Source organism: Electrophorus electricus, chromosome 11, assembly GCF_013358815.1.
Source record: "Electrophorus electricus isolate fEleEle1 chromosome 11, fEleEle1.pri, whole genome shotgun sequence".
Lineage (NCBI taxonomy): Eukaryota > Metazoa > Chordata > Actinopteri > Gymnotiformes > Gymnotidae > Electrophorus > Electrophorus electricus.
In genome coordinates, this window is record NC_049545.1 from 3,514,769 (window position 1) to 3,542,576 (window position 27,808).

Here is a 27,808-nt window from a genome sequence, read left to right on the forward strand (position 1 = left end):
TTTGTTTTTTTTTGCATTGCTTTGACCATTCGCCCCACCCCACAGACAACCACTGGTCAAATTGCTTCACAGAAGCGTATGGCGTATACATCCTATATGGTCTTTTGTATGCTGCCTCAACAAAGCCTAAAAACACCCAAACACAGCGACGATCCTCTGATGGTTGGGCTCTTTCTCTTTTTTTTGCAATGTCCGTTTTGTCTGCGTACAGCATGCAACAACATAGACTGTCATTAATCTGGTCATATAGGCTCTGAAGGCAACTATTATTTGCCCTATAAGTAAGTGGTCCACTTTTTTTGAAAAGCCTAATCTTGGTCTTCATGTTTATCTTAAGATAGACAGACACGCAGATCATTCCATGAACAAACAAATTCGCTGACAGTTAGAGCAGTCTTGCTTAACATTCAAGGCTCAGGGGCAGTTCAAGGTTGATCAGATTGCACATCTGCTTATAGACAACAGCCCAGCACATCGGTCTACTTAGGAGAACAGCTATTACAAACTCCTCAGCTCCTTAAAGCATGTTGTTGTAATTTCCTGCTGTAGTGTAGGGTTTTCTTTTTTTTAAATTTTATTTATTTATTTATTTTTTAATGCTGTCAGAATATTTTACCACACTTAAAAAATTACTTTTTAAACGCATACACGGTGTTTGTGGCTGGTGACCTGTCGGGGGTAAGTAGCTTTAGGTTTACCCACTATATGTTTGGTTTAAATGGAAAGGAAGTTGACGAACGACGTTACAGCGAAACTATTGCGTGATTTAGACTTGTTTCCTAAAAATTGCGAGTTACTCATTTTGTGTTTTTAAACTGAATCTATTGCCGCATAGGCCTAAATTTGTGAATTTATTGGCTATTGTGAATTTGTAAATTTATTGGCTATTTATATCACCCTTGTTTCTTCTTATCGCAGGTGTTAACTAGCTACCTTAGCTATGTTTTCTGCAAACGCATGTTATTTTTCTCTAGAATAGAATGACCTACTATTCATCTGACACTGATAATTCATTTTAGAATAACCTTCCAGCCTGAAGACGCTGTTCAAACAAAACACAGCAATGTTATCTATTTCACACAAAAGACCTTACATTTTGCATTATAATGTGTTATTCTGTTTAAATTTATACCCACAATGTCACTATATTTATTTGATTACAAGTTCGCATTTCAATCACTACGCCTGGCTCAGGAATCAGTTAATGAATGACTATGATGGACTTTGTCATTTCTCTTTTGCTAGCTAGCTTGTTGTGTTGCAATGTTTAACCATGATATTTGACCCTGAAATGTATAGTCTTTGAGAACATGCAGAAAACATTTTGCCACGAATAACTCTACATGGGTTCAATTGGCGCATTTGTTTTTTATGAGGTCGGTGTAAGACCATCTGTTCTACAAAACACGCTCATATGCTTTTGGGGTAATCACAACTTTTGAATGTAACACTGGGTGAGATATTATTTTAAACGAGTTAGTAAAAACTGATGCAAAGGACATTCTGTACTTTACGGATTTAGCTCTGCAGAGGTACGGTGCACTAGAGAAATACGTGCTCTTCTTGTGTCAATGCGCCGGAACCTTTACCAGGAACCCAGCAATCACTACGGACTGTTATTGAAGTAGGGCCAGAGGCTGTCAAATGGACAAGAGTATTGTGGTGTGAGATATCTGCGCTTTTCTTGCAGTAAGGTTTAGCCTGCAATTCAAGTCTTTCATATTATTGTATTTTATTAATTTGATTTGTAGTTTCTTTTAAGGACGGAACTATTGGCTAGACATTTCATTTTAGTCTGTCTGCAGTCCATCCTGATCCTGAGGTCAGTTTGCCAGTTAGCTAGTTAGCCAGCAGTGCTAGTAACCTAGCTGACTAACTAACTTAGCTAAGTACATGCGAAACGTTCTGCGATAGCTGCTAACGACAGCTTTGTCAGAAAAAAGGATATATTTTTGTATGGTTTGTAAGTTCTGTTCTTTTACCCAGCTAGCTGGCGTTAGATACTTAGCTAGCTAGCTGGCTTGTTAGCCGCTAACTAGTGGTAGCTGTCTGACTGGTTTGGGGGTTAATCTTTCTTAATCACGATTCTTCACGACGAAGAAAGCGTGCAGTCTAGGAAAGCGAACAGCGTTACGAACACCTTTAGAGCTGCAGCTTTTATACGTTTGATTATATTTCATATACAGAACGCCAGTATCAGTAATACTCTCGTATTCTAGTAGTACTCAGCACACTTTTTCCTTGTATGTATGTTACAAAACATACTTAACCATAAATATGACAGGATAACTTTGCCCTTGTCCTGACGTGAACATGAACGTGAACCACTTAATCTTAGATGCAAATCTTTCTTCTGTCATACCGTTCCTGAATTATCATTTTCGAATGTATATATATAATATGTGTGTGTGTGTGTGTGTTTATGTTTCATGGATTTATAACTAATTATAAAGTGTATCAAGTTAATTGGGTAAATATCCATATCATTCTCATTTTTCACCTCTGTAAGTAGGAAGTATGGTCTTGTGAATGAAAGTAGATTACTTCCTCTTAATCTTAGCTGTGTTTGTATGCACTATTTTGGACTCACAAATCTACTCACAACAGCTCACCAAGCACAAACATTTGTATTCCTCGTCATGCCTTACTCTTCTCTGTCATGCACTATAGCATCTAAACCACAGTCTCTCTCTGCTTGCATGTGCAGGATGGCTCAGGCCGATGGCAAGGCCCTGGCTCTGGGAGTCCTGGCTGGAGCCGCAGGGATCAGCCTGGCTGCTGTCTGGTACCAGAGCCGGAGGGCCATGACCACTGGAGAGGGGCCGGGTACCTGTTGCCCTGCGCTGTATGCCAGCGGCAGCGCAGGCCAGGCAGAGGTGTTGCAACAGCTGACGTCCCTCATCCAGTGCGTGTCCGAGCTGAAAGAGGAGGTGAGGGCTCTGAAGGATGCTCTGCCGCACCTACAGGACCATGTCAGAGACGAGCTGAGGGAGCGGGCCGGGTCCCGCCGGGCCAGCCCTTACAACAGAACCACGCCCACAAGGAGGAAGAGGTCCAGTGGAGTGGTCCGAGCCGAGGGACTGAGTTCAGAGGAGGGGGAGAGTGAAGGAGGGTGAGTACCTACACTTTGTCCCAGTATGTGAATGCGGGCTAATTGCACTAGGACCGTGTATTTTGTTTTGCAACACACTAGCGTCTTTGCGAGACATGGAGCAAAGCATGCCATTTCTGTTCAGTCTCATTCATTTCGCGGCAGGAATGTAGCAGCACCATCTCTTCCTCGGTGCTGACTATGGCCCTAAGATGTGAATGGAGCAGTGAGCGGATGGTTACTGTGAGAACACAAAGAGAGAAAGAGCTGTGTTCACCATCACTCCAGGCGCTGAAAGCAATACAGAGACATAGACACGTGCTGAACTGCCCAAGTCCTTTCTGCTCACGCCTCCCTCTTAGTCATATCAGGGTCTTAAAGGCGTCTTAAAGAAATAACCTATGAGCAGGGAGTAGGTATCTTATTATAATGAATGTGATAATAATACACTTTATTTATAAGGCACTTTCTTAAACATAGTTTAAAATGAATAGAGGAGTAATAAGGCTTATTACATCCTGTGATGTATCACCTCAGGAAGGTATTTGCCAAAATTTATAGAAAAAGAATAAAACAAAATAATTTAATATTAAGACAATGTAAAACATTAATTAAAAGGGAAAAAAGATTAAAGAATACATTGAGAAATTAAGAGACATCAAATGAATGAATAGTATAAAATAGACAATTTAAACATTAATATATGACTAAGTTCATTTAAAGGCAATTTAAGACCAATGAAAGATCAAAAGAGACATTAAAGGAATAGTTAAAAATAAAATAAAATAAGTTTAAAATATTAGTTTATGAATAAGTTCATTTAAAGGTCATTTAAGACCACAGTTAAAAGAACATATCAGAGGAGCAAACATGCGTGATGGCATGCCCCGAGCCTTTTACACAGTCCTCTCTAAATCCTTGAGAGTATGCCCATCTTCTCTCAGTCCCTGAGAGGATATCAGTCTTTACTCATTCCCTGAGAGGAGACAGAGCACCTTAATTTCAGACCTTACAAAATAGAAACTTTCTTCTTGAAAATGTTTAATTATGCATATAGATGTAATACGTTTTCCTTATTTATAATAAGGAATAAATTATTTTTACCCAATACATGTTTATCATACTGAAAAAAATCTATACTTATCTGCAAAACATTACACTAAATGATGGGGGGCTATACCTAAATTAGAAACATTCAGACCAGCCTGACATTTCCTTCATACGTTACATTTGCTGGAGAAGCTTCGCTGCAGGCCATGTGTTGCTTCTTAGCTGTAGCAGCTGTGATTCACTCTGTACCCTGTAACACAAATTGGAAGGATTTACTTAAACATTCTCTTAAATAGTCGAACACGCACTATAAATTCCCTCTTGGTATTCTGTTTACATTGTTCCACAGCAACACTTTAAAGTGGTTGCCCTTAGACAATTACATCCTTACCCCTTGTTTGGATTAAATTTTGCCAAATGAGAAAAACAAACTGTTATACATTGTTATCAGGACGCATGCACACAGTGTATATTCAAACAAACAGCTTATCTCACCAGTGTCAGTGATGCATGCCATGATGTTGTAATGATCCAATTCACACTCAAGTGCACTATGTGCATCAGACAGATACCATGGACAGTAGCCATGCTGAGTGTCAATAAATGAGGTCCGACTGAAATAAAGAGGCTACACCATGGTGATTGTGCAGTGAAAACCAGGCAGGACAAATAGCATGGTTCTCCGTTCACCTTACATCTGGGGGTAGACCAGGGGGTAGCTTGCAATTCAGCATATTGTTCAGTGGAGGACTTCTGATGCCGTGCTATTGTATGCCAAACGAGCCACTAAGTGCCATTTTAGCACCCTCCTAACTTCACGGGTCACTCTGAAGATGTATTTAGACTTTTTTTTTTTTTTTTTTTTGCGCCAAAGAGTGTGCATGAAGGTTACTCTGGCCATGTTGTATGTGTTTGTATCTTAGCAACAGTTCAAAGGAAAGGTGGCACTCTAAATTCTCACAGAGTGTCACAATACAATTTGGAGCTGTTGAAAACTGCTTTTATCTTATTGTCAGGTTGAAATCAAACAGGTCGTATGTAATACCATAATCACCACAGGATTTTCCGTCTCCTAAAGAGATAACCATGTTGTGCAAATGTGTCTGTGTTGTAGGTTATGATAAGAGCACGAATTCACAGCTAAGGACGCAGTTTAGCGTGAGTATGAGCATGAGCAGTAGGTTATGGAATGTTCCTACACTGTGAAAGCACATGAGTCGTAAGGCTATGTTAAGAATGAATGTACTAGATGTGTGTGCGTGTATCCCATTGTGCGTGCGTGCGTGCGTGCATGCATTTGTGTGTGTGTGTGCGTGCGTGCGTGTATCCGTCCCATTGTGCGTGCGCGTGCGTGCGTGTGTGTGCGTGTGGGTGCGTGCGTGCGGGTGCATGCGTGCGTGTGGGTGCGTGCGTGTGGGTGCGTGCGTGTGGGTGCGTGCGTGTGGGTGCGTGCGTGTGGGTGCGTGCGTGTGGGTGCGTGCGTGCATGCGTGTGCTTGTGTGTGCGTGTGTGCGTGTGTGTGTGCGTGCGTGCGTGTGTGCGTGCGTGTGTGTGTGCGTGCGTGTGTGTGTGCGTGCGTGTGTGCGTGCGTGCGTGCGTGCGCGTGCGTGTGTGCGTGCGTGCGTGCGTGTGCGTGCGCGCGTGAGCGTAAAGGGGGATGTTTTGACGACGTGCTCAGTGCCGAGAGTGCTGCGAGAGCTTGTTGAGAGTGTTCTGCCCTGACTTGGATCTGTGGCGGCTAGACCGAGAACGAGACTTCACCTCGTTTGACTTCAGCTCCTCCCCCTGCTCCTCCCCCCTTTGCCTCTACTACTATTATTCTGTCTTTCAGGTTTCCGTTTTTGTTCTCCCTTGTGTGTCTGCAAATTTGACTACTGAAATATTGAGTGGAGCTGCCCTGTTTGGCCATTCCAGTCGCGCTGATCACGGTTCTCTGCTCTCATGATCTTTTTCTCTCAGGCAGTCTAAAGAAGTCACTTCAGATACCTGATTCTACAAGTCCCTGTTCTCCTGCATCATTAAGAAACGTTATCTGTATTTGGGAATCTTCCCAGTGGCTCGTTTCGGTGTTTGGTTTGGTTGGTCTCTCTGCTCACCAGAGGGAGACAAATGGAGAGCAGCAGCAGACAGTGTCTGAATGGCAGCTTTCCCAGCGGCTTCCTCACTCTTACTGCAGGCTTGGTAAGCTGCACCGGCTCAGCATTCAGACACGTATGTAGAAGATCCACTAATAGCACATCTCTTCCGCTCACTGTGGGAGTCTGGAGGACTAGAAGATTCCTCCCTGAGAAGCCCCAGTGGCAGGGAAGCCCATCCCAACTGTGTCCAACCCCCCCCATTCCCTACATATCTTTTCTTACTGACTCTCATTATTTTTCAGGGCTCTTCATTACATTCCCACATCCTGGCTGAGGCGGTTTTATCAAGCAGGTGTACTGCTACTGTGCGTACCATGAAAATTCGTTATTCGTTATTCGTCAGTTTTATGAAAGTCAGTCGGATCATTTCTTGCTGGACACTGGTTGTCATGTAGCATCTGCATTACTGGTAAGGAGGGCACAGGTGGTTTTGCCGCTGTGTTTCAGTGCATAGGAGGCTCTGTAAGGATGGTTATTTTTTAAAGGTGCAGCAAAGCATGAATGTTCACCTGGCCTTAATGCATGCTACTTCTATACAATGTGCACATGTGCACCTCCAGCCTGTCATTCAGAACCAACCATCTGCAAGCCCAATCTGGTCTCAGTCACCATCGCTCCTTCAGGCTTCAAAAATCTTCGAAAATCTTTTGTGCATTTTGTATGGTCCATTCTTGTTTGCTTCACTTTTCACTTTTACTCTTAACCACCGACAACCATTTGTTGATTCAGGAATTTGGAAAGGTTTGTGCCGCTGAGCCAGCTGGCTACCTGGGGTGATTTGCGAAATCACTGTATGTTGATTCATAAAATCTGCATTAATGACACAATCAGAAGTTTAAGTAATTTGTGTTTATCTCTGGCGCGTGCAGTGTCTTCTGTCCGTGACCACCTTTTGCGTAGTCTAGCAGCTTCATACTTTGCGGGATTAGGAAGCGTCCTGTGTGCGGGTTCAGACTCTGCGGGATGAGAACAGGTTTGGCCAGGGCCTGCTGCCGGCTGGCATTGTCCTGGTTGGGAATGTCACTCTCACAGCTCTGCCAATGCACTGTGCTCATCTGTGAAAGCTTCTTTCTCCCCCCCCCCCCCCCCCCTCTCTCTCTCTCTCTCACTCTCTCTCTCTCTCGCTCGCTCTTCACACAGACCATCAATCACTGCAGGTGGCTAATGAGCTTGCCAGGGCCTAATTTGAGCAGGTCCTGTAGGAACATGCAACTCCTTCGACTGCACAGGCACAGCTGTCTTGTGTTGCACACAGATGTTTTAACGTGTGTGTTTGAGATGATAACGTTTAGTAGGAATAGTTAATAGGAATAGTTATTGTTTATATAGGTGCGAGACATTTCTAATCATGCTTGGGACACTGGATAAAGAATAACCAAAAGGAATTGCTGAAGCATAAAAAGGGAACCTTCAATAGCAATATGATAAAGCTAATGATATCTAGACAACACTGGTTAGATATGAAGGCAGCTGATAGAACAAAAGCTGTAATGTTGTAAACTTCGGTAATGGCCGTGCGTTATTGCGGTATGAGGTTTGTTTTTACCAAAATGCAAAGAAGAATAAGTGAATGCTATTACGTTTTTCTGATGTGTTGTACACAGTCGTAATTAGGAGGCATTGTTGGGCTGTAGTTAGTTAATGGACCTTTCAGTTGAACATGTCTTTTTGTTTAACCTGCTGCTGACAGGCCAAACCATGGGGCATTCAGGGAGTGATGCGCCTCTTGACTTGCCTCCCTGGTGAATATTTCTGTGGATGCTGTATTCTGCCTCCATTTTAAAGCCCCCGCTCCAGACACTGCTTCAGCTCGGCGGACCAGGGCATCTCCATCCTCAGCCATCGGATTCCTTGCATGCAAGATTTGTTGTGTATATGGGAATCTCTCAAGCAGCTCTCAAATAGTGGTGAGGATGTGCAGTGGAATGGTGGAAACATCCAACATGAGTCTTGCATACTTGTCAACTTGGAAACAATGCTCACTCCAGTGAACAGTTTTTGAGTATGAGGACATTTCACCTGATTGCAGCTAACTGGGTTCAGTAGTTGGTCTGCAATTGCTTTGACCCAGTCCAGTGCTGCGATGTAGTACTACAGGTTCATCATTTGCAGAAGCAGGTGGCTTTCATGTGTAATGAAAATTTGGCAACTGTAGTTAAATGTCAGGATATGGAGGAAAATGCAGGGAAGTGCAAATAGTTTTCATTATTTCTTATTTGATAGGAAACAGTCATTGCCTTCTAGCATGTTCTTGCCATAATTGGGGCTTGTTTTCTTTTATAAGAATTTTCTGTGCAAAGGTGAACTCCAGCCAATATGTTGCATCATAGTTGATGAGTTGCAGGTTCCTGCTCCCATCTCTGTACCAAGCTAAGAGGACGATGGAGCGGAAATCTCTGGCAGGAGAGGAGAAGAACACAGAACAGTGTCTCCACTACTTGACTGCACCATAACAGCAAAAAAAAAAAAAAAAATTGGGCCTGCAGTATATTATAAATTGATGCAACTGACACCTGGTTTGGTGCCAACAGGTGGCATTTGTTCAATGGCCTGGTAGGTAATGATGCCAGCAGGGAGGTTGTGGTAAACAGAGAGAAGCGTGGGAAGAATCGAGGGAAGATGGGAGAGAGGGGTTGTACTTGGAGAGAGATGTTATTTGGCTTTCTGATTGTGAAAGGATGTTTGACCTTAGTCTTGAATGGAGACCAAGCTATGCCTTTTTTTTCCAGAACAGAGAAGTGTTTGTGCTTCACCAGACAGACAGAACCATTCTCCACAGACTCCAGGGGATTGGTCTGAATGAGCTCATCTGAATTCATGCAGGACCAGGAACTGTTGGGATGGCAACGGTGCCTCAGGTTATTTTTAAGGCCCTCGGCTTGGCAACAGTTGCTCAGACCTAATCTCCCTTTGAAAGAGTGTGTTATCTCTGGGATTGGCCATGCATATTAATGCCTCAGCACAACTTGAGCTGTTAGAAGTTGGGAGTTTACAGGAAAGGTCTGTGACCTCAGCGCGAGAGCTATCAGAAAGCTTTTGTGCTGTGGGTTCAAAAGACCACCTCTGTTGCACTTTTCCGTTGTTTTATTTGTTCGGATTTTTCGGTACCTCTAGGTATACTGCTGTATAATAGATATTTCGCAGGTGTTGCTCCATCAGTGGAGCTGTTCTGCAGATCTCAAAGTATGTGGTGATAGTTTACAATTGTTGATGTTTTGCATAAAAACAGATTAGCGAATATGGTCCCAAACAAACATCAACAGGAGAGCATAAGGAATGTGGCAGGCTTCCATATGAACATGTAAAGGAAATGGACATAAACATTTACATAACTTGGAAAAAAGCTAAATAAAAAGAAGAATTGTGCACATTTTTGACCAGTGTCTGACTCTGATCTTTCAGAATTTACCACCCAAGTACAACACCCAACTCTACCCAGTGCCACAATTTAGTTGGTAATCCTTAAAAATGTCAGCCATTGTTATTTCATATCCTCAGTGGTGACAGACAGTGCTAATTTAAGTAATGAGCTGAATTACTAATGCATATTTCAGCATTAGCCAATACCAAGGTGCTGCAGTGCTTTGTTGGTAACATCTAAGTTTCTTGCAATCTCCCTTCCTCCCTCTCTCTCTCTCTCTCTCTCTCTCTCTCTCTCTTTCTCCCTCTCTCTCTCTCTCTCTCTCTCTCTCCTTCTCCCTCTCTCTCTTTCTCTCTCTCTCTCTTTCTCTCTCTCTCTCTCTCTCTCTCTCTCTCTCCCTCTCCCTTTCTCCTTCGCCGTCTCTCACCATGCCCCCTTGGGCTCATAGGTTGTCTGTTTTGAACCATGCAGGGGCTGGAATATCAATCAAGAAAAGTGTGTATGCAGTATGTGTATTTGGAGAGGCCTCTGTCTGCATGGCCCGCTCCAACACATCCCTATAGAACCAAACATTCCCTCGAACCACAGATGACGCAAATGTTGCGCTTGCCAACTCTTAATGGATCCCTTTCATGTTTTCACTTCTCCACTTTGGTCTTTCATTTGTTATTAATGCAGCTTTTACACTTTGCTCTCTGCCAATGTGTGCTGGAGGTGTTGGGTTCTGCCCTCCATAACTGAAAGGGACTTTTTTTTTTTTTTAATGTTTTTATTTTATTTTATTTTTTTTAAGGCTATAAAAGTTAATGCGGGCATTGCGTGCCTCACTGTGACAGAAACAACCGAGTCTTGCAATCTCTTTGCAGAAAAAAAGGTATCAGCGCTAACACATCAAAATGTCCTTTTAAAACCACACATCAGTTGACATACTTTTCTGTGTAAACAAATCTTCTGGATGTTTCTTGTGAAAACTCTCTTTAAGTTTGTATTTTGATTGCTCGTGCCATGATTTTTTTTATTTTTTATTATTATTTATTTTTTGGTCCAGTTGGAATTCCTTCCCTCCATACAGGTGCTGGAGATTCCCCACGTATGCGGGAAGGTGCCGGTGTTTTGGCCAAGCCAGCTCTGAAGGGAGCTCTTGCTCTTGACTCCATCGTCCAGGCTCTCGTTGCGCTCAGAAAACATAGCCTGGCTGCTTTAGGAGACGAGTTAGCTGTGAACAGTGCAGGAGCATCAGAGACTCTGTGTTTCACCACGTTGACTCGTGCAGCATACCTGTGGGTGACTGAATAAAAGTGAAATGTCATTTCATTTCTCTTTTCCTAAAATTGCCAGGCAATAAAGTTGATTAGGTCAGAGAGGAAGGAATGTGGAGAACTGTGCTGCACATCATAAAAACCAGAGTTGAGTGACAGTAATAAAAAAATTAATGTAGAAGTCCAAAGCTCTGTCTGTTAAGAATATTCAAATTATGAGTAAAAAAGCAAATGAAAGTTTGAATTTTATAGTCGAGCAACTGTAAGTCTACCCACCTGCTTTAGGCCTGAAAAGCAATTAAATGTGTGTTGGTAAAAGACAGCATTTGGTGTTTATATTCCATTTGCCTTGTGACTGAAGCCAGCACACTGTTTAAGTGCAGCACAATTCGGTGTTGACCTTCACTCATACTGAACCAAGACCCGATCAGAACCAGGCATGCCTCGTCGCAGCTGTTGACGGAGAACCCGTCGGCACCCCTTGCAGAATCTGTCTGCCTTCTAGGGTCTCAGTAGTCTGTGTCACTGTTTCAGCATCAAGCACTGTGTTCACGTCTCCCTTCTGCTTACGTGTCAGGTATATGACAGCCCTGACTGATTCTGAAGAGGAAGGCCAGAGAGAGGAAGACTGCCAAGCCCAGGAGCGGGTGGACGAGCTCACTGCCCTGTTACGCAGAGCTGACGGACTGCATGAGAGTAGAGGAGCTCAAAAGATGGAAGGCCTACCCACTCTGCTGGAGAGGAGAGAAGAGGTGCGTTTGTCAAACTTTAAAAAAAAAATTTTTTTGAATATGTATTTATTTATGTATTGGTAGACATCCATTAACACCCCACTCGGGGTGATTTGAGGATCACTTCATTTTGGCTTTCTGGATTTGCCCAAGGCAGAATGAGAAACAACCTTTACTTTTCTATCATCAGACTACAAAAGCAAAGGAGTAAGGTGATTTCCAGCAGTTTTCAGTCAGGTCATTATCTATCAAGGAAAGAATGTGCTCTCTTAGAAGGTGTATGTGAGTTTAGCGGACCACGTCCTGATAAAATAGTACTTCCTCTAGATATGTTTTTTTTTATTACGCTGCATAATAATAACACAGCTAATCATGTTCTCTGCTCTATACCCATTTTGCTCAAGTCTATTCAGTGGGTCTGTCCTGTAATTGTAATTATCACTTCACTTATTCATGGCTTGTAAAATGCAAACATCCTATCCTAATGAACTGTTTTCTAGCAAGCAGTAACAATAACATTCCATTAGCCACATTACTTTTAAAACAAAAGTAGGAAGTCTTTCTTTATGGTTCAAGGTCTTGTACAGTTAGCAATACACAGTGTACTGTTATGCCTGCTCTTGCAGTACTTCATAAGATAAGTTAGTTGCAGGACATGAGCTAGACACTAGTAATACTTGTGCGCGTGTAGGCAAAATATGTGTTGAATGCTTCTACATCGTATTGTTAAGGATAAGGCCATACCTGTAATATAATGAATATGAGAAGATACCAGTTGAAGTTGGTTGTTAAGTCAGTGTTTCCTCCTCGTCAGTTTGATCAAAAGTGTCAGTATCTATGGCGGCTTACCAGAGCCTATGCTGATGCCCACGACCTGACTGCGGATTCTCTTGAGAAAAAGACGTATGCCGAAAAGGGTAATTGTATGGCTTCTCGTCCTTTGCATATGTTTCGTTAATATCATACACCACATCTTTATTCAGAAAAACAGTTTAAGCTTTTCTATCCATATTTAAAGTTGAATTAATAAAGGCTATGCTGTTTATGGAAATTGTTTGTTTTCAAAACTTTTATATGTGTGCATGCGCACGCGAGACTTGCTTATGACAAGTCAAGCAAAGCTAGCTGACAAGCATTTTTATCTAGCATTTATTAAGCATTTGTATCTTTTGTATTAAAGTTTGCATTGCATGCGAATGACTGACCTGATCCCAATTAGACTAGGTCTCAGTGAGTTTGGAACGGTCAGTGTGTTTTTGTGTTTTGAGGTGAGCCCAGCCTCAGGCAGAGTTTACAAACATATTCTTGTGATCCTCACCAAGACATAGTTGGATGAACATGTCAGTCTGCATTCTAGCATAACGTTACTTTACCTTAAATAGGCATAAACATTCGATTCCCTCATGACAACTGTTAAAATGTTTCATGCTGGGAATGTGTCTTAATATTTCTGCAATATAGATTTTTCAGAGAGAGAAAGGATGAATAAATATAGATGTTAGTGGTGGTCACTCACTGAGGTTCAGTAGTAGTAAGTGGAGCTTTGAAAGGCCCTCTAGAATCTTCTTCTTTCAGAAGCAGCAGCCCACTGCTCTTCCTCTCTAAGCCCTATAGCTACAGCTCTCAGGTTCACAACCTGCTGCAGTGCTAGTGAACAGGCTGCATGTTAGTCAGATTGGACTTTTGAGTATTTTAAATATAATTTGTTTAGGAGGCAAACTGTACCTCTTGAAAAATAGTTTATAAATACCTGTATTATCTTTACAATGTGAGCACTGCTGTACATTTCAATGAACATTGTGATTTAATAACTGAACTACAAAATCTGCAGAGTACTATGGCTAAATCCTCATATAAATTTCACCTGTTCAGTTGGAATAGTTTGAATGCGTACTAGCAGGTTGCAGTGATGTTAATGACCGTAATAACCTAGTGTTGCAGAGCACACTGTCCCCAGCCCTTCTTACTCCGCTAGAAGACTGCAGCTGGTCAAATGCTTGGTCATGTAAAACCACCATTTGGAATGCATATATATGACATCATTCATCTAGCATTGTTCCCAGTGTAGATGTAATGGTTACCCGAAACCTACTAGTTAATCCAATTAATAAATGATTGATTTTAGTCAAACTGCAAAAATAAATAAATAATCACATTTGCCATGCCTGTTTTTAGCCAATAGGTAATAGGATTCAGAAAACTTGCATCATAGGTTATTATTAATGAATGAAATGTAATGAAATCGTTTGTATTAACATGCACTTTAAGAAGATAATTAAACAGAAATGAATAGAGCTTGAGTCAGTTTTTGTTAATACTTTCAGTTGCTACGTCATTCGATACACACAGCACTACTTAAGTTTACGTCCTTTTTCTGTGGTCAATTCTGATTCAGATTATGAATATAATGAATCTCTCATCCATTGCAGGAAAGCAAGTTGGCGCGCAGGCCATTTCCTTGAATCCACTGTGTGCTGAAAGTCATCAGTGGTAAGTGTTAGAACAGTCATGTCTATAGTCAAAGCCACCAGCATGGCTGTCACAAGTTTCTGAAGGTGAATTGCTTACATATGTGTGCTGAGGCACTCCAGGATCTGTGGAGACATCTAGAATATTTTCTCATGTGCTATATTGATGACCAGGACTAAATATATGTGGCGTCTTACTGTCTTTGAATGAACTTGGCAGGCTGCTAGGAATCGGTGTTTTCTTCACTCATGTTGCTGGATTTATTCTTTAACTGACTGAATCATTAGACCTTTATGTGATATAATAAAGTATAATCGTCAGGTTATGTAAAAGCCAATTCCATGTTAGCTGAATGTTTGTTATGTACAACAGAACCAGTACAGGCCTTTCTACTGATTTACCTGAACTACTAGAGGTAACCTTGTGCAGAAATATGTGCAAATAGATGTTTATGGTAACTGTTAATTAGGACATCATCTTGGAGGAAGCCCATTCCTGCATACAGCTTCAACTCAGTTATGTTGGGTTTCCTCCCATGAACTGTTTGCTTCGGGTCATTCCACAACATTTTTATTTGATTAAGGTCAAGGTTTGACTTCCAAACCTTTATTCTTCTTTATCCATTCTTTGGTAGAATGACTTGTGTGCTTATGGTCGTTTTCTTGCTGCATGACTTCAGAATCAGCTCACAGACAGATATCCTGACATTTTCCTTTAATACTTGCTGGTACAATTCAGAATTTATTGTTCCATCGTTGATGGCGAGCCATCCTGGCCCAGATGCAGCAAAACAGGCCCAAACTATGATAGCACCACCACCGTGCTTCATAGAAATGTAGTTTTTATGCTGGAATGCACATTCATTCTTCTCATTTAAACCAAAAAGGTCTATTTTGGTCTTATCCATCCATAAACGGCTGTTCCAGTAGCCTTGTGGCTTGTGCATGTGATCTTTAGCAAACTACAGATGGGCAGCAATGTTCTTCTTGGCCATGCACACCAATGTTATTTAGCATTCGCCTGATGGTGGACTCACGAACATTAACCTTAGCCAATGTGAGAAAGGCCTTTAGTTTTTTAGAAGTTGCCTTGGGTTCCTTTGTGACTTTGCGGGCCATTACACGTCTTGCTCTTGGCCTGACCTTTGTTGGTCGACCACTCCTAGGGAGGGTAATAATGATTCTTGTATTTACTTCATTTGTACATAATCTGTCTGACTGTGGATTGTTAGTGTCCAAACACTTTAGAAATGATTGTGTATCCTTTTCCAGTCTGATGAGCTTCAATAAGCTTTATACTGGGGTCTTCGCAAATCTCCTTTGTTGGTGCCATGATGCACTTCCACAAACGTGTTGTGAAGATCACCTTGATAGATCCCTGTTTGTTAAGTAAAACAGGGTGCCCACTCACACCTCATTGCCATCCCATTCATTGACAACACCCGAGTTAATCTTCAAATTATCTGATAATCCTAAAGGTTCACATACTTTTGGGACTCACAAATATGTAATATTGGATCATTTTCCTTAATAAATAAATAATATGGTCTAATATATTTTTGTCTTGTTTGATTTGGTTTTCTTGTAGGACTTGTGTGACAGTCTTATGAAGTTTTCGCTCAAATATTTATGCAGAAATATAGAAACTTCTAAAGAGATCATAAACACCACTGTAGCTATAGCGGTTAATGGCAAACCATGTTTATTTTTCTTGCCGTCATGAACGCCTGGTAAATTTTGTATCATGGATACAGAAGGCCCTGTCACTATCAAATGAGTATTTTGCAATATACCAGTAGGTTTCTGTAGTATATGTGTAAGTTTATACCCCCAGGCCTGTAATGCAGTCCACTGATGTGCTGCTGGGTTCTGGAAAATCCCCCTGTGTTTGATTAGTCACTGGGACTTGCGCGCATGCGTTCTCTCTCTCTCTCTCTCTCTCTCTCTCTCTCTCTCTCTCTCTCTCTCTCTCTCTCTCTCTCTCTCTCTCTCTCTCTCTCTCTCTCTCTCTCTCTCTCTCTCTCTCTCTCTCTCTCTCTCTCTCTCTCTCTCTCTCTCTCTCTCTCTCTCTCTCTCTCTCTCTCTCATATGTTCTGTCTCTCTGAGCCATGTAGTATGGTCAGAGCCCGGTATCTGTGTATCTACAGACTGCTGAATGCTGCATTCTTCATCTGAAATCCACCTCATGTCTTAACATGAGCTTTCACCACACCAAATTCATAAATCAAGATTCTGAACATTTGGGTTACATAAAGAGATTCAGTTACCTTGACTCTGCCCTGGTAGAGTTGAAAGCAGTGATGCAATCGACATGTGTTTCCCAGGAAACATATGTTACTTTATGACACCATGATGACGGCAGCATCTGATATTGCTTTTATTTACAAAATGCACACAGAAGCTATGGATGGAAATGTGGTAGTTTGGAGTAGCTTTCTCATCATCATCATCATCATATATGAATCCATCATTAGTGTCTGCCTGTAACATCAGCACTGTACACTAGGTGGCCACTTCATTAGGTACTAGAATTAATTCATCGCTAAGAAGGCCGACAAGCACTGGACACATTTTATTGTTTTACTTATTTGCTTATTTATTTTTCCTGCGATTGACCCCATGTAAGGTCAGTAATGTAGTTGGTACTAAGGAATTCTCTCTTTTATGAACAGTAACAGGCTAGTGCAGTAGAAGTTGCTCATACCTCCACCCAACACATTATTACATGTTAATCTCTAATCAGATTTTTAAACAATATTATCTGTTTTCATGTAGTTAAACTGAAGAACTATAGGGAATTTGTGAAATAAAACTTTAGTTCTCATAGGTTCTTTAAAGATCATTATATAGGGTGTAACTATCCATAATGTTTTTCATAATATTTGAATTTCCATGTTGCTTCTTATCTTAAATAAAATACAAATAAAATGGTGGTATTGCAGGTAAGATGCTTTAAGAAATTAATGAATGTGTTCTGGGCTCGGGAAAACCAAAACTCAAATGTGTAAGAGCATCTACTTCTCCACTCTGATGTCCTGCTGGCACACTGCCCAGAGTGAACCTTCCTCAGTGCATGTCCTCTGTCCCTCATCTACCTCTCTTCAGAAGGCATCATTTAGTGGAATGCATGACCTGAAAAAGTGATATTCAATCAACCATCGTGAACAGTACACAACATAGACGTGCTAGACACATGACAACTCACTGCGTTGTTCTTGATGAGTAATTTCAAATGCCGTGGAATGTGATGTTTCATGCCAGATGTTCATGTTACTGTTTTATGCTGTAGGAATGTGAGGTGATGTGCAGGATAGTAAGGAGATGATGACATGTACTGAAGTGACCCGAAGGATGGGAGTTTAAACCTTGGGAGCAGTTAAAGAGTTTAAAAACTTCTTTAAGACTAAATCATATTGGGATGCTCAGTTGAGTGGTGTTCTTTTACACTATACATTACCGTATTTAGCTGATACTTTTATCCAAAGAGGCTTAAGATTATGACTGAATACAACTTGAGCAATTGAGGGTTAAGGGTCTTGCTCAGAAGCCCAACAATGGCAGCTTGGCGGTGGTTGGACTTAAACTGGCAACCTTCTGATTACTAGTCAAGTCATATTAGGGCAAGTGTGCCAAATTATTTGGAAACTTGGTTGAAAGTTGGAAGCCTGGTCGTGTTCTTAAAGAGCTTATTTAAGAAAGTGTTGTTTCATATTAATCTTTATTAAGGACTGGAACTCTTTTGATGTTCTGAAGCCGAAAAGAAAGCACTCAGAGAGCTCAGTTCAGCTCGGGGCCAGTGAGAGATGCTGTGCTTCCTACAGTCAGGGCTGAGCGTATGTCTGATCCAGAGAACTAGGTCCTGCTCAGGGCACATGCAGAGTCCAGTTTCCCCGTAACGTCTTGATTTGTCCCCTTCAGCCAAACATGGAACCTTTTCACATGCTGTGGTATTTCACTGATTTAAAGTGAGCCTAGAATTAAAACCTTTTTTATAGGGCCTTTTTAAAAATTGTAATTAATTAAATGCAGAGAGGTGTGACAAAGATGTGTTGCCTCTTAGGAATGGTACCCATCACCACTGATTTGGAATTGGCACTGTTAGTTGATGTGTTGCAGATTGGTCCAGTACTATCCAGGCATACAATGTTTATGTTGAGTGGTATAAAATAGAAATTGCTGTCGACTCTGCTCCACTGGGTTCATTTTGTGACATGTGGTGATTTAAAGATATTTTACAAATATTTTTAGGAGCTCTTCAGTTGTATTTCAGTTTCAGTTGTATTTACCTTCTCTGTGGTCATAGTGCAAATAAAAACTAGAGCCTAAAAACATCATGTTGGGAGAAAAGGCCTGCAAAGACATCACAGCAGCATCGACTGACTGATGCGTGTCTGACATTTGATTTATTGACTACAGTTTTTCCTCTCGCAGCCAGAGATGAGATGGCTCACAGGTATCCGTGGTTTTAATAAACGATTGTCTTCACCTGTTCCTGTGCTTGCATTCTGTGTATGTAAATCTCACTGGTCTGGACCTTCTGTTAGTCCTCTGATATTTGTCTGTTTCCCACCCTTTGGTCTCTGTGTTGACTCCCCTCTCGGTCATACTGATGCCTTTACTGCCTCTCTGAAAAGGTCACCTTGATTTCTAAGAATCCCCCGTAAAAGGAAAACGCACAGAGTCTGAGGCCTTGTTTTAGTGTTCCACCTCACCACATGCCTTCTGTAGTGCCTTTGTCATCTCACACACACACACACACACACACACACACACACACACACACACACACACACACACACACACACACACACACACACACACACACACACACACACACAGACAGTTCAGCCTTGGAAGTATAGGTGCTGAGGGCAGGGCCCCAGGCACCAGTTCCTTCTCATGCTTCTGAATGAGCTCTGCGTTCTTAGAGGAAAGGCACAATGAATCCTCCCTTTCCCGTTTACCAGCTGCTTCTTAAAAGCCTTTGTTACCAGCCAACGGCTCGAAGGATTTCTGTGCCTCGAGGAAGCTTCAGGTTTGCCTTGCATAACATCCTGGCAACAAGCACGCCATTGTCATTCACTCATTTTTATCACTAGTTCACACACTCTTATCGTTCATCTGTCTCCTCCCCCTTTGTTCTTTCTCTGTCTCTCCGTGAGTGTGAGTATGTGAGTTTGCGTGAATGTGCGCATGTGTGTGACAGAGAGATATTGTGCAAGGGGGAAAGTATAAATGGTAATATTTTGTGCTGAAGAACATGACTAAAGGCTGTAAGACGGCCTTAAATGCTAGCTTCTCTTTTCTCCCATGCGCTCTCACTCCATTGTTGGAGGGACCTTTTTCTCACAGATAGAATAAACTCTTCGTAAGTCTCTGCCCACACTCCTGAAAAACAAAGTGCCTCAGGTCTTTAAACCTGTTAGGAAGAACACTCTCTGTCTCTCCTGCATTTCTTTATGAACATTAACAAATTAATAGCTCTGCAAACACAACTGTCTTGATGGCTTTAAAATGTACATTTTCGGTTGTACGTTTCCTGACTATTTATTTTGAGGTGAAAATGTTACTGTGAGGCCTGTGAGTTTGGTCACACGCCTCCAGATGTACCAGGCTATCGGTTTAGCCAAGCTGGCAGAGATGCCTCCTGTGGGTAGCGTACTGACTACCCTCGTGAACGAGATGATTACATCCTGTCACATCCTCCGGATGTCCATCATGCTGCACAGAGCGATGGCAGCTTTTATTTTGTCAGATGTTCGCTGACTCTGCATCAGGGAGGCCTAACTCTGATACTCGTGCCACTGGCTACTGTCCAAAACATGGCTAGCAGAAATGATCAGCATACTTGCAGGAGATCCTTTATTTTTATTTTTTATATTATAATTTCATTCCAGTGTTCTATAGTGGATATTTTAATATTCCCTTGGGAATTATTGAGTCGCTGATTTTCAACGATGAACGTTTAGCAGCTGTATCGGCTTGTCATGTAGGTTTTGATGGTGTCTCATCAAGAGCACATCCTCTTCCTGTATGCTTTTCATGAGGGGTATGTGGCGTTTGAAGCCTATTTCTAGGACGACTGTCCTTTCTTGGGACATGACTATTGTCTTTGAGGTTCTACATAAAGATCCTTTTGAGCCTCTGGAATAATTGGACGTGAGATTAGTCTTATTTTGGACTGCCCTGCTCATTGCTTTGGCACCTGTAAATCGTGTGGGTGATTTCCACATACTGTCAGTCATGATTCCCAGGCAGCTCTGAGGTTATGTTGAAGCCTAATGCAGCGTACATGCCAAAAGGCCATACCTGTGGCACATGGCCCTCTAGCTTTTCAGCTGTTTTCTTTCGTCCTCCTCCTCCGTTGGGACTGAAAAACTCCAGAAACGGCACGTGCTCCATCCTGTGTGCTCATCGTGTAGTGGTGCGCTAAAATGCGCGCGCTCTTAATTCACTGTCCACTGGGTTGGGGTGTGACTTTATGTCCTATCCCACATGTGCTGTGCAGAGTCAGTCGATTAAAAGGGTTTGTAGGGTTATGCACAGAACCACTGTTCCCTGAAGAAGAGGAGCTCGGTGAAATTGGGAGAGATGATTGTGACGAAAGGTCATATGCATGGGGCGGCGTAACGCACCCTCCTCACGAAGCATCATCTGAATACAGCTGTCTTCAGCCAGATGTCCCATACTGCAGGTGTACTACCTCATTCCTTCGCTTCAGGGAACTGTGCTTATAGGCATAATGATATATTATGATTATTATTTGAAAGTTAACTGTACATGTAACTGGTGTTAAGCTCCACAGGAAGATTTTCTACTGTCAAAAGCAGTAAAAAAAAAAAAAAGAAAAAAAAAAAGACACAATGTACTAGATGTCTAGATTTACCCATAATGCCCCAGCAGAGGGAAATCCCAGATTCTGAGGAAAGACAGAGATATGTGCCAAGCCTATCATGTATTCAGTCAATCAAAAGAAGCTTAGCTGCTGGCTCAAACACCTCTGGGTGAGAACACACTCTGCAGGTATTGCCAGAACATGACAGCTATGCGCTAGCACTGAATAGGAGCTCCCCATCAACCAGTAAGTGAAAAAGGATGAAAAAACAGACTTACCCCCAGGACCACTGAACAACCTGTCTCACTCCCCACTTTAGAAATAAACTCTGCTGTGCTTTACCTTACCATCTTTCCTTAGGCCAAGTAGTTACTCATATTGCCTCTCAACCACATTTATCGCAATTAAAATTCACCAGTTGACATGGCCATTTGTTTCAGGCATTTCTCTGATTTTGGAAAATATTGAAATAGATTGTATCTGTATCTGAACTACATCTGCGTTTCATATTCCTGATTTCTGCTAACAAAGGCTATTGATTTTAGTGCATTGTGACTAAAACATGCAACTCACATTAATCCTGTTGTTGGCCGTTTTGGCTGAAATTTAATGGTGTTCCAGAAGGTTTCACACATTCCGCAGTTTCTCAGCAGAGCCATTTCTCAGTGAGTCACAGAAATGGGGTCCTTGGAACACCTAAACACAAACCAAATGTCCCCAAACTCCACGGCAGTCGGCAGCATCAGAGTCCGTTATTCTTCTGTACGGGACGTTTCCTTTCAGAACCAGTTCTATCATCATTCTTGCCTTTGCATGCCAGTAACCAGTGAGGAAGGAATGTTTTGTTTCGAAACGAACATCAATTTGCTGTCCGCGCTCCTTTGATAGGTTGAAAGCTCAAAACTAGAGTTCAACACTAGAGTTTGCTGAGCCAGCACTTCATACTCTGCACAGCCAAAATATTTCGAAATGCTGGTCACATACTGAGGCATCATCATGTCCTTCACAGCCCAGTGCCACCAAAAGCAGTAAGCAACCCTGATTGGACAGGAGACTTATGAATGGATACTGAGTAGTGCTCTGATAATTGCCTGCGTTGCAGATTTGGGAAACCTTTCGAGATAATGGCTAAGCCTGTTTACTCTCTTTTGAAATCCCGGAATCTTCTCTCCCGCTACATGTGCCTGAGAGAACTCCCTGGGTAATTGTTAGAAGGGCGCTATAGAGTAAAACCGCCTTGCGTGTAAATACTAGGACGAGGGGCTCACATTGCCCTTTTTTTTTTTTATATGCGTAGTGCTGAGGAAAGGGAGTCTGTGGGAAGGACTGTTTAAAACACTCAGGCTTGGCCACGGTGTCATTTGATGTATATGCACTCCTGCTCCAGTGTTCTAGTTAGTGATGGTAAGAGTTATTGTGAGAAATACAGATTGAATGCGCGTTGAATGCGTCCTGGCCTTTGATTTTCTTTCTGAATCCCCAGGTACGCTATTCTTTGTGGACTTCTCTCAGAATACGAATCTGTCCAGAATAAGATAAAGAATGGCTATCTTTTTAAGGTGAGTGTAAACGAACACATGAGAAGCTTTCACTAACTTTTATAAACTATATTAAAAAGCTGTTTTGCTTAAAGATTTTGCATATTCATATCACAGGTTTTAGATATTGCATTCTAGTGCAACATGTCTTTCTTGCATGTACTTTTTTTTTTTTTTACTATCCAAAATCCAACAACTAAGCAATAGTTGTTTTGCGTGATGGTCTGAGTTGAGTTGAGCATTTCATCAGGCTTGTGTGCTTGTATCCACGAGCAACGTAAGAGGCCGGTAAGATGCACTTTCGGTGGACAAGAGGAGAGTCAGATTACTCTTCAGACCCCACACGCTCGTTGACTTGAGCACGTGTCACCAGCGTAGACCCGCAATTCCGCACATAGTGCGTTATCTCAGCTGTCAGCCAGGCCTTCGAACAGTGTTTACCTGCTGGGCTCGGTGAGAGGGACTATCACTGGGAAAAAGGCAAGGAGAGATATGATGTAAATATAACGCAGGGCACTGAGTGATGGACAGAAGTGCGTGCCAGTGCCTGCTCTCGTGCAAGGAGAAATCTTATGTCTTGCATCGCTGCAAGACAGAGCAGGGCACATAATGTAGTAGTAGTGATTTTTAATTCTTTCTGCCTCCCTCTCGCTTGCTCTCTCTTTCTGTGTGTGTGTATGTGTGTGTGTGTGTGTGTGTGTGTATGTGTGTGTGTGTGTGTGTCTCTCTCTCTCTCGCTCGCTCTGTCTCAAGGATCATCTGGATAAAGCCATTGAACTGAACCCTCATGATCCATTGTCTTATTACCTGATGGGACGCTGGTGCTATGCCGTGAGTGAAATGTTCACTAAAGGCACTCCGTTTACAATTGCCATTCCAATGCTGCCCTTTCAACGTTGCTTCATTTCCGCACACATGACTTGAGCGTGTATTATTCTGAGGCTGGTGCAGAAGAAGTTTTTTATCATTGCTAAAAACACACATAGAAAAAGTTTTTTTTATTTTGAATGTTTTGTTTATCAGTCACTTCATGTTGGAATGGCTGCTTTTAGAAAGTTATTCAAACACTTTCTGTGGAATTATTTTCATAAACCTCATTTACCTGTACTCTGCATCCATGCAAGTTGTAGTTTTCTCCTGAGGTAGCAATAGTACTGGAAGGTACTTTCAGTAAGCTTTCAAAAATACCACACAAGAGTAACCGTTTAACATCTGGCTTTACTGAGGACTCATAGCAGAGAACACAGAAAAACCCTTTTAAGCACGATATGTTGTCTGAACAAAGGTCCAGTGTTAACACTGACATTACACACTATCTGTACAACCTGCACCTTAACACAAAGAACAAAAGCTTAAGAGCTGTCTTATTCCAGGAAATTAGATACAATAAAGAGTGGGTCTGTGTCTAACTGTGTAATTATACATTTGCAACTCCTGAAAAGAAAAGATTCCTGAAAGATAAATGCCTTCCTCATTTCTACCAATCTATTTATAAATAAATGAATGTGTGATGCCATTGTTCCGGCCGATTTTTAAACTGATTAAAAAAAAAAAAAAAAAAAAGTTTTAAAGATTGTCTTCACGGCGTCATTCAGCAGGTGGAGCAGACGTAGGCTGTGCCCTTTATCTTGTGTTGGTGCCCATCAGGGAGCCAGTGGCTCAGTTACTGATGAGGCTTTCACTGCAGATTAATGGCTCAGTGCCTGCCCCTTTCTCTGTACGTGAGGAGGGTCCTAGCCGAATGTAATGCCTGCATTAGGCCTGGCTGTATAATATATTAAAATGTGTATTTTAGTACACCATCTAGTGTATGAATGATTTGTCCATTTAGGAATGAAAAGGTTGCAGGTTTTGGTTTTCCTTACGCTGTCCTTGTGCTGTGCATCTGCACGTGTTCGTGTGTGTTTGAACAGGTGGCTCAGTGCACATGGATTGAGAGAAAAATTGCTGCTGCACTGTTTGGGGAGCCTCCGAGTGCAAGCATCGGGGATGCTTTACAGAATTTCCAAAAGGTGGGCTGATCACTCCGGGCACTAGCGTGGAAATTGATCAGTTTGTTTTGTTTTGTTTTTAGAATACTAAATATTATATAAGAATTCACACACAAGTGTAATCGTAAAAGTGTAAAACGTCTGAATACTTGGTCAGTCATCGACACCCACCTGTTTAGATTTAAATTGCTACCATTGCATACAAAGTCATTGTGACTGGGCTGTTGTTTAAATGAAGAGCCACATAACAGCTTTGCTTCATTTACAGTAGTCCCAGCATTGGTTTTGCTGTATGTAGTATTACGCTAAACATCTTAGCAAATGCTTTGCAAATCATTATTTCCATTTTAATGCCAGTCTGAGATATAAAGCCAGCTCTGAGTCAGAACTCATGGCTCTTCCTGCTATCTGCTTGTGCAGGAACACAGAGCCTGTTTGTTTAGTGATGAGTAGTGATTTTTGCCCCCGAGTTACTCGTGCACCCAGTTAAAGACCGAACACCAGGTATTTAAAAGGCTATAATTTGTGTTCCCACATTTCACATGTTTATATAGAGGCATAAACTCACTCCTGGCCAAGACACTTTCTTGCATGCCTCCTCCTCGTCTTGTGTATTTCACCCATCAATTTTGGTTTAAGTGGCATGTGTTGAAACTTGTTGCACCTTGCCGGGATGACAAGGGTTGTCTCGCTTTCTAACAAACACATCCTGTGGAGTTATACAACATCCCCTGGCTGTAGTCAGCCTCAGATTCAGAGCTTTAGCACAAACCCTCAAGTAGGACCACACAAATGGTTAACCAAAATTTGTTTTCGCCTTCATTAATATCACACATGTCAATTGAGCGTAGCCTCATAGTGACCCCTAACCACCCTGTTTAAGACCACACTGAGTAAGAAGATCCTTGCTATGAACCTTGGTATAAGGGTGCATGAGAAAGGGGTATACTGGCTTGGACTATGTCCAGTGTCCACAAAGATCCATAAACTGGTCATAAAGATAGCTGCTGGGTTTTTGTTGGGGTTTTTTTGGCTTTCATGTTTGTTTAAAATGGTGCACACCACCAGAGCATATTAAATAAGCAAGGGTTGTTTGATTTAAGTGGTCAAGTGAAAATTTCAGGCTTAATTGTAGGAGAGAATGCGGTTGGACGCCGCTGTGTTTCCTTTTCCTGCCATGGTGAAATTGTCATACGTGTGAGCAAGGTTTAATGGGTGATGATTGTTGGCAACATGCAGCTGTGTGATGCTTAGCTAACATTCTGTTCTTAGATGTTTGTCATTACTGTTCTTTATACCAGCTCTGAGAAAGACACCAAAACCTATATATCATACTCGTACACATCCATCAAGAGCCAAACATTCCTCTTCTGATAGACTTAGATTAAAATAACCTGACACATACGTGCCTGCCAACAGCAGCATAGTGTTAAAAACAGCATAACGTTAAAGCAGAGTGGTGTGATCCTATGGGCTCTTAGACACTGTAGATGGTAGATGTTCAGCAGGAACTCACTTTCTCACGTGCTTCACTTCACAGGCGGAGGAGATCTGTCCGAAGTACTCTAAGTTTAACTATGTGTTTTTAGCCAAGGTAAATTTATTTCTTGCTTCTTCACTTTCTACACACGCTGCAAATCTGACATACTTGACAAATTTGGACACCTTTGATTAAACCCATGCTCATTCTAAGGGGCGTGCCTTCATGCACTGACTTGATTTGAGGTTTTGTGTATTGTGTTTGAGCAATTGGCAGATGATATGTGCTTTCAACCCATATCAGGATAAACTGGCTAGAAATGTCATGTTCTGATATAATAATGTTGAATGAGAGGTGTTTTTTCTCTGTGGCTCTGCTGTTTTTGTTTGCCTGTATGTTAAAACCTAAGATCATACCGTTTGTGTTTGCGTGCACGCGCATGCGTGTGTGTGCATGCACGTGTGCATGCGTATGTGTTTTTGTTTTCATTAACTTTAGTGCTACAAAGATCTGGGACAGAAAAGCCAAGCCAAAATGATGTGTGACTGTGCATCTGCGATGGGCCTAGTGTCTAAAGAGGTGGGTTATGGGCTGCTGAGAAAACACCTCTCCACCGCACTTAATCAAATGCCATGGTGCTTTCCCAGACATTTCCGACGGAACTTTGCTTTCTCCTTTGGCAGGATGAGGAAGCGCAGAAGGAGCTGGACTCACTTCTCCTGTCACTTCAGTGAAGCCATGACCTTCATGGTTCCTCATGGCTTTGCTCCTTGGGTGCTGTTGGTCATAATGGCATCGACTCAAGTTTTGACCGTGACTGTTATTTTTTCTCTCTCTCTCATCCTTCTGTTGACCTTGGACTACGATTTCCGCTAGACACGACTGCACTTTGTCGACCACTATGTTGAGTGTATGTGTCGAGTACAGCGGATATACTGTAGACTCCGGCTGGCATTGTCATTTTGACAACAAAAAAAGGTTGCACAAATTATATCTGCCCTTACAGTAGACTTCCAGTCTGTATTGATTGCCACAGTTGGTTTTCGAACCTTCACAATTGGATTTCAGACCTTCACAGTTCCTGCTTATTACAATGGTTGTGCGTAACACACACTGCTGGTGGAGAGCACTACCAGGTGTGTCACTTTGCATGTTAAGGTAGTCTGGAGTCCTGTAACACCAATATTGTGTTTCACTCCCTTTCTTTTCACTCTTTTCTGTTTCTATCATATTCCAGGGGCAACAACAAACAAGCAAACAAAACAAGACTCGGATACAAAAGCAACACAAAGTGCATCACCCCGTGGGCACATAGCTACAGTTAACATTTGGTACCTTCTCCTTTTCTCGGAACGTTTGTGTCACTTAATTATAGCAGGTGAAAGGCCTGCTGGTCTGGTTCTCATCCCTTTCTTGTGCACTGGTGGCACTCTGTTGGTTTAAGAGCACAACACTCAAACATATCGCTGACTTGATTTTGTATATCTTATTGCTAGTTTTGTTAACCAGAGTTGTGCTCGTATCAGTGTCTTTGTTTAAGTAAGCTAACAGCTGAGCTAAAAAGTATTGGCTCAAACCTTTGAAGCTCTTGATCCTGACAGGGCAATGCTACTTTAACAGTTGTTTTAACATTTTCCTGTGAAAGATCATCCGGTATTAAGAATAGAGGAGGCTTAATATTGTTGTCTTTAGCCTCTATGTTTAAAAAAAAAAAAGGAAAAAAAAAAGGGGGGGGGGTTGTGGGGGTTTTTTCTCCCCCCCCCCCCCCCCCCCCCCCCCCCCCCCCCCCCTTATTATGCAACATAATGATGGAGGAGCTCATCATTACACAGCTAGTGTTCTGTGGTCATTTTCTAAATATAATTA

At 42.0% G+C, this 27,808-nt stretch overlaps 1 protein-coding gene across 4 annotated transcripts; it reads left to right on the forward strand.

Annotated features, from left to right (window-relative positions):
• Positions 1–469: 469 nt before the first annotated feature.
• LOC113579901 (regulator of microtubule dynamics protein 2) lies at positions 470–27,637 on the forward strand. 4 transcript variants are annotated; one of them, XR_003410925.2, is made up of 12 exons: positions 1,613–1,689; positions 2,708–3,112; positions 11,477–11,651; positions 12,445–12,547; positions 14,060–14,120; positions 22,417–22,492; positions 23,225–23,302; positions 24,385–24,483; positions 26,003–26,056; positions 26,441–26,521; positions 26,626–27,078; positions 27,180–27,637. XR_003410925.2 is itself a non-coding variant. In XM_027014126.2 (11 exons), the coding sequence occupies exons 2-11, from the start codon at positions 2,709–2,711 to the stop codon at positions 26,674–26,676; spliced, it is 1,182 nt and encodes a 393-aa protein (XP_026869927.2). In that variant the 5' UTR covers positions 470–678; position 2,708; the 3' UTR covers positions 26,677–27,637. The 4 variants fall into 4 exon arrangements, 3 of the variants coding, with proteins under 3 accessions (XP_026869927.2, XP_026869925.2, XP_026869926.2); XM_027014126.2 differs by lacking the exon at positions 1,613–1,689 and adding an exon at positions 470–678 and having other exon boundaries at positions 26,626–27,637; XM_027014124.2 differs by having other exon boundaries at positions 26,626–27,637.
• Positions 27,638–27,808: the final 171 nt, after the last annotated feature.

Coding starts and splice junctions, on each gene's coding strand:
- LOC113579901 (XM_027014126.2), top strand. CDS start 2,709: ATGGCTCAGGCCGATGGCAAGGCCCTGGCTCTGGGAGTCCTGGCTGGA. Junction 12,548..14,059: donor AAAGACGTATGCCGAAAAGG/GTAATTGTATGG, acceptor CATCCATTGCAG/GAAAGCAAGTTGGCGCGCAG. Junction 26,522..26,625: donor TGGGCCTAGTGTCTAAAGAG/GTGGGTTATGGG, acceptor CTCCTTTGGCAG/GATGAGGAAGCGCAGAAGGA.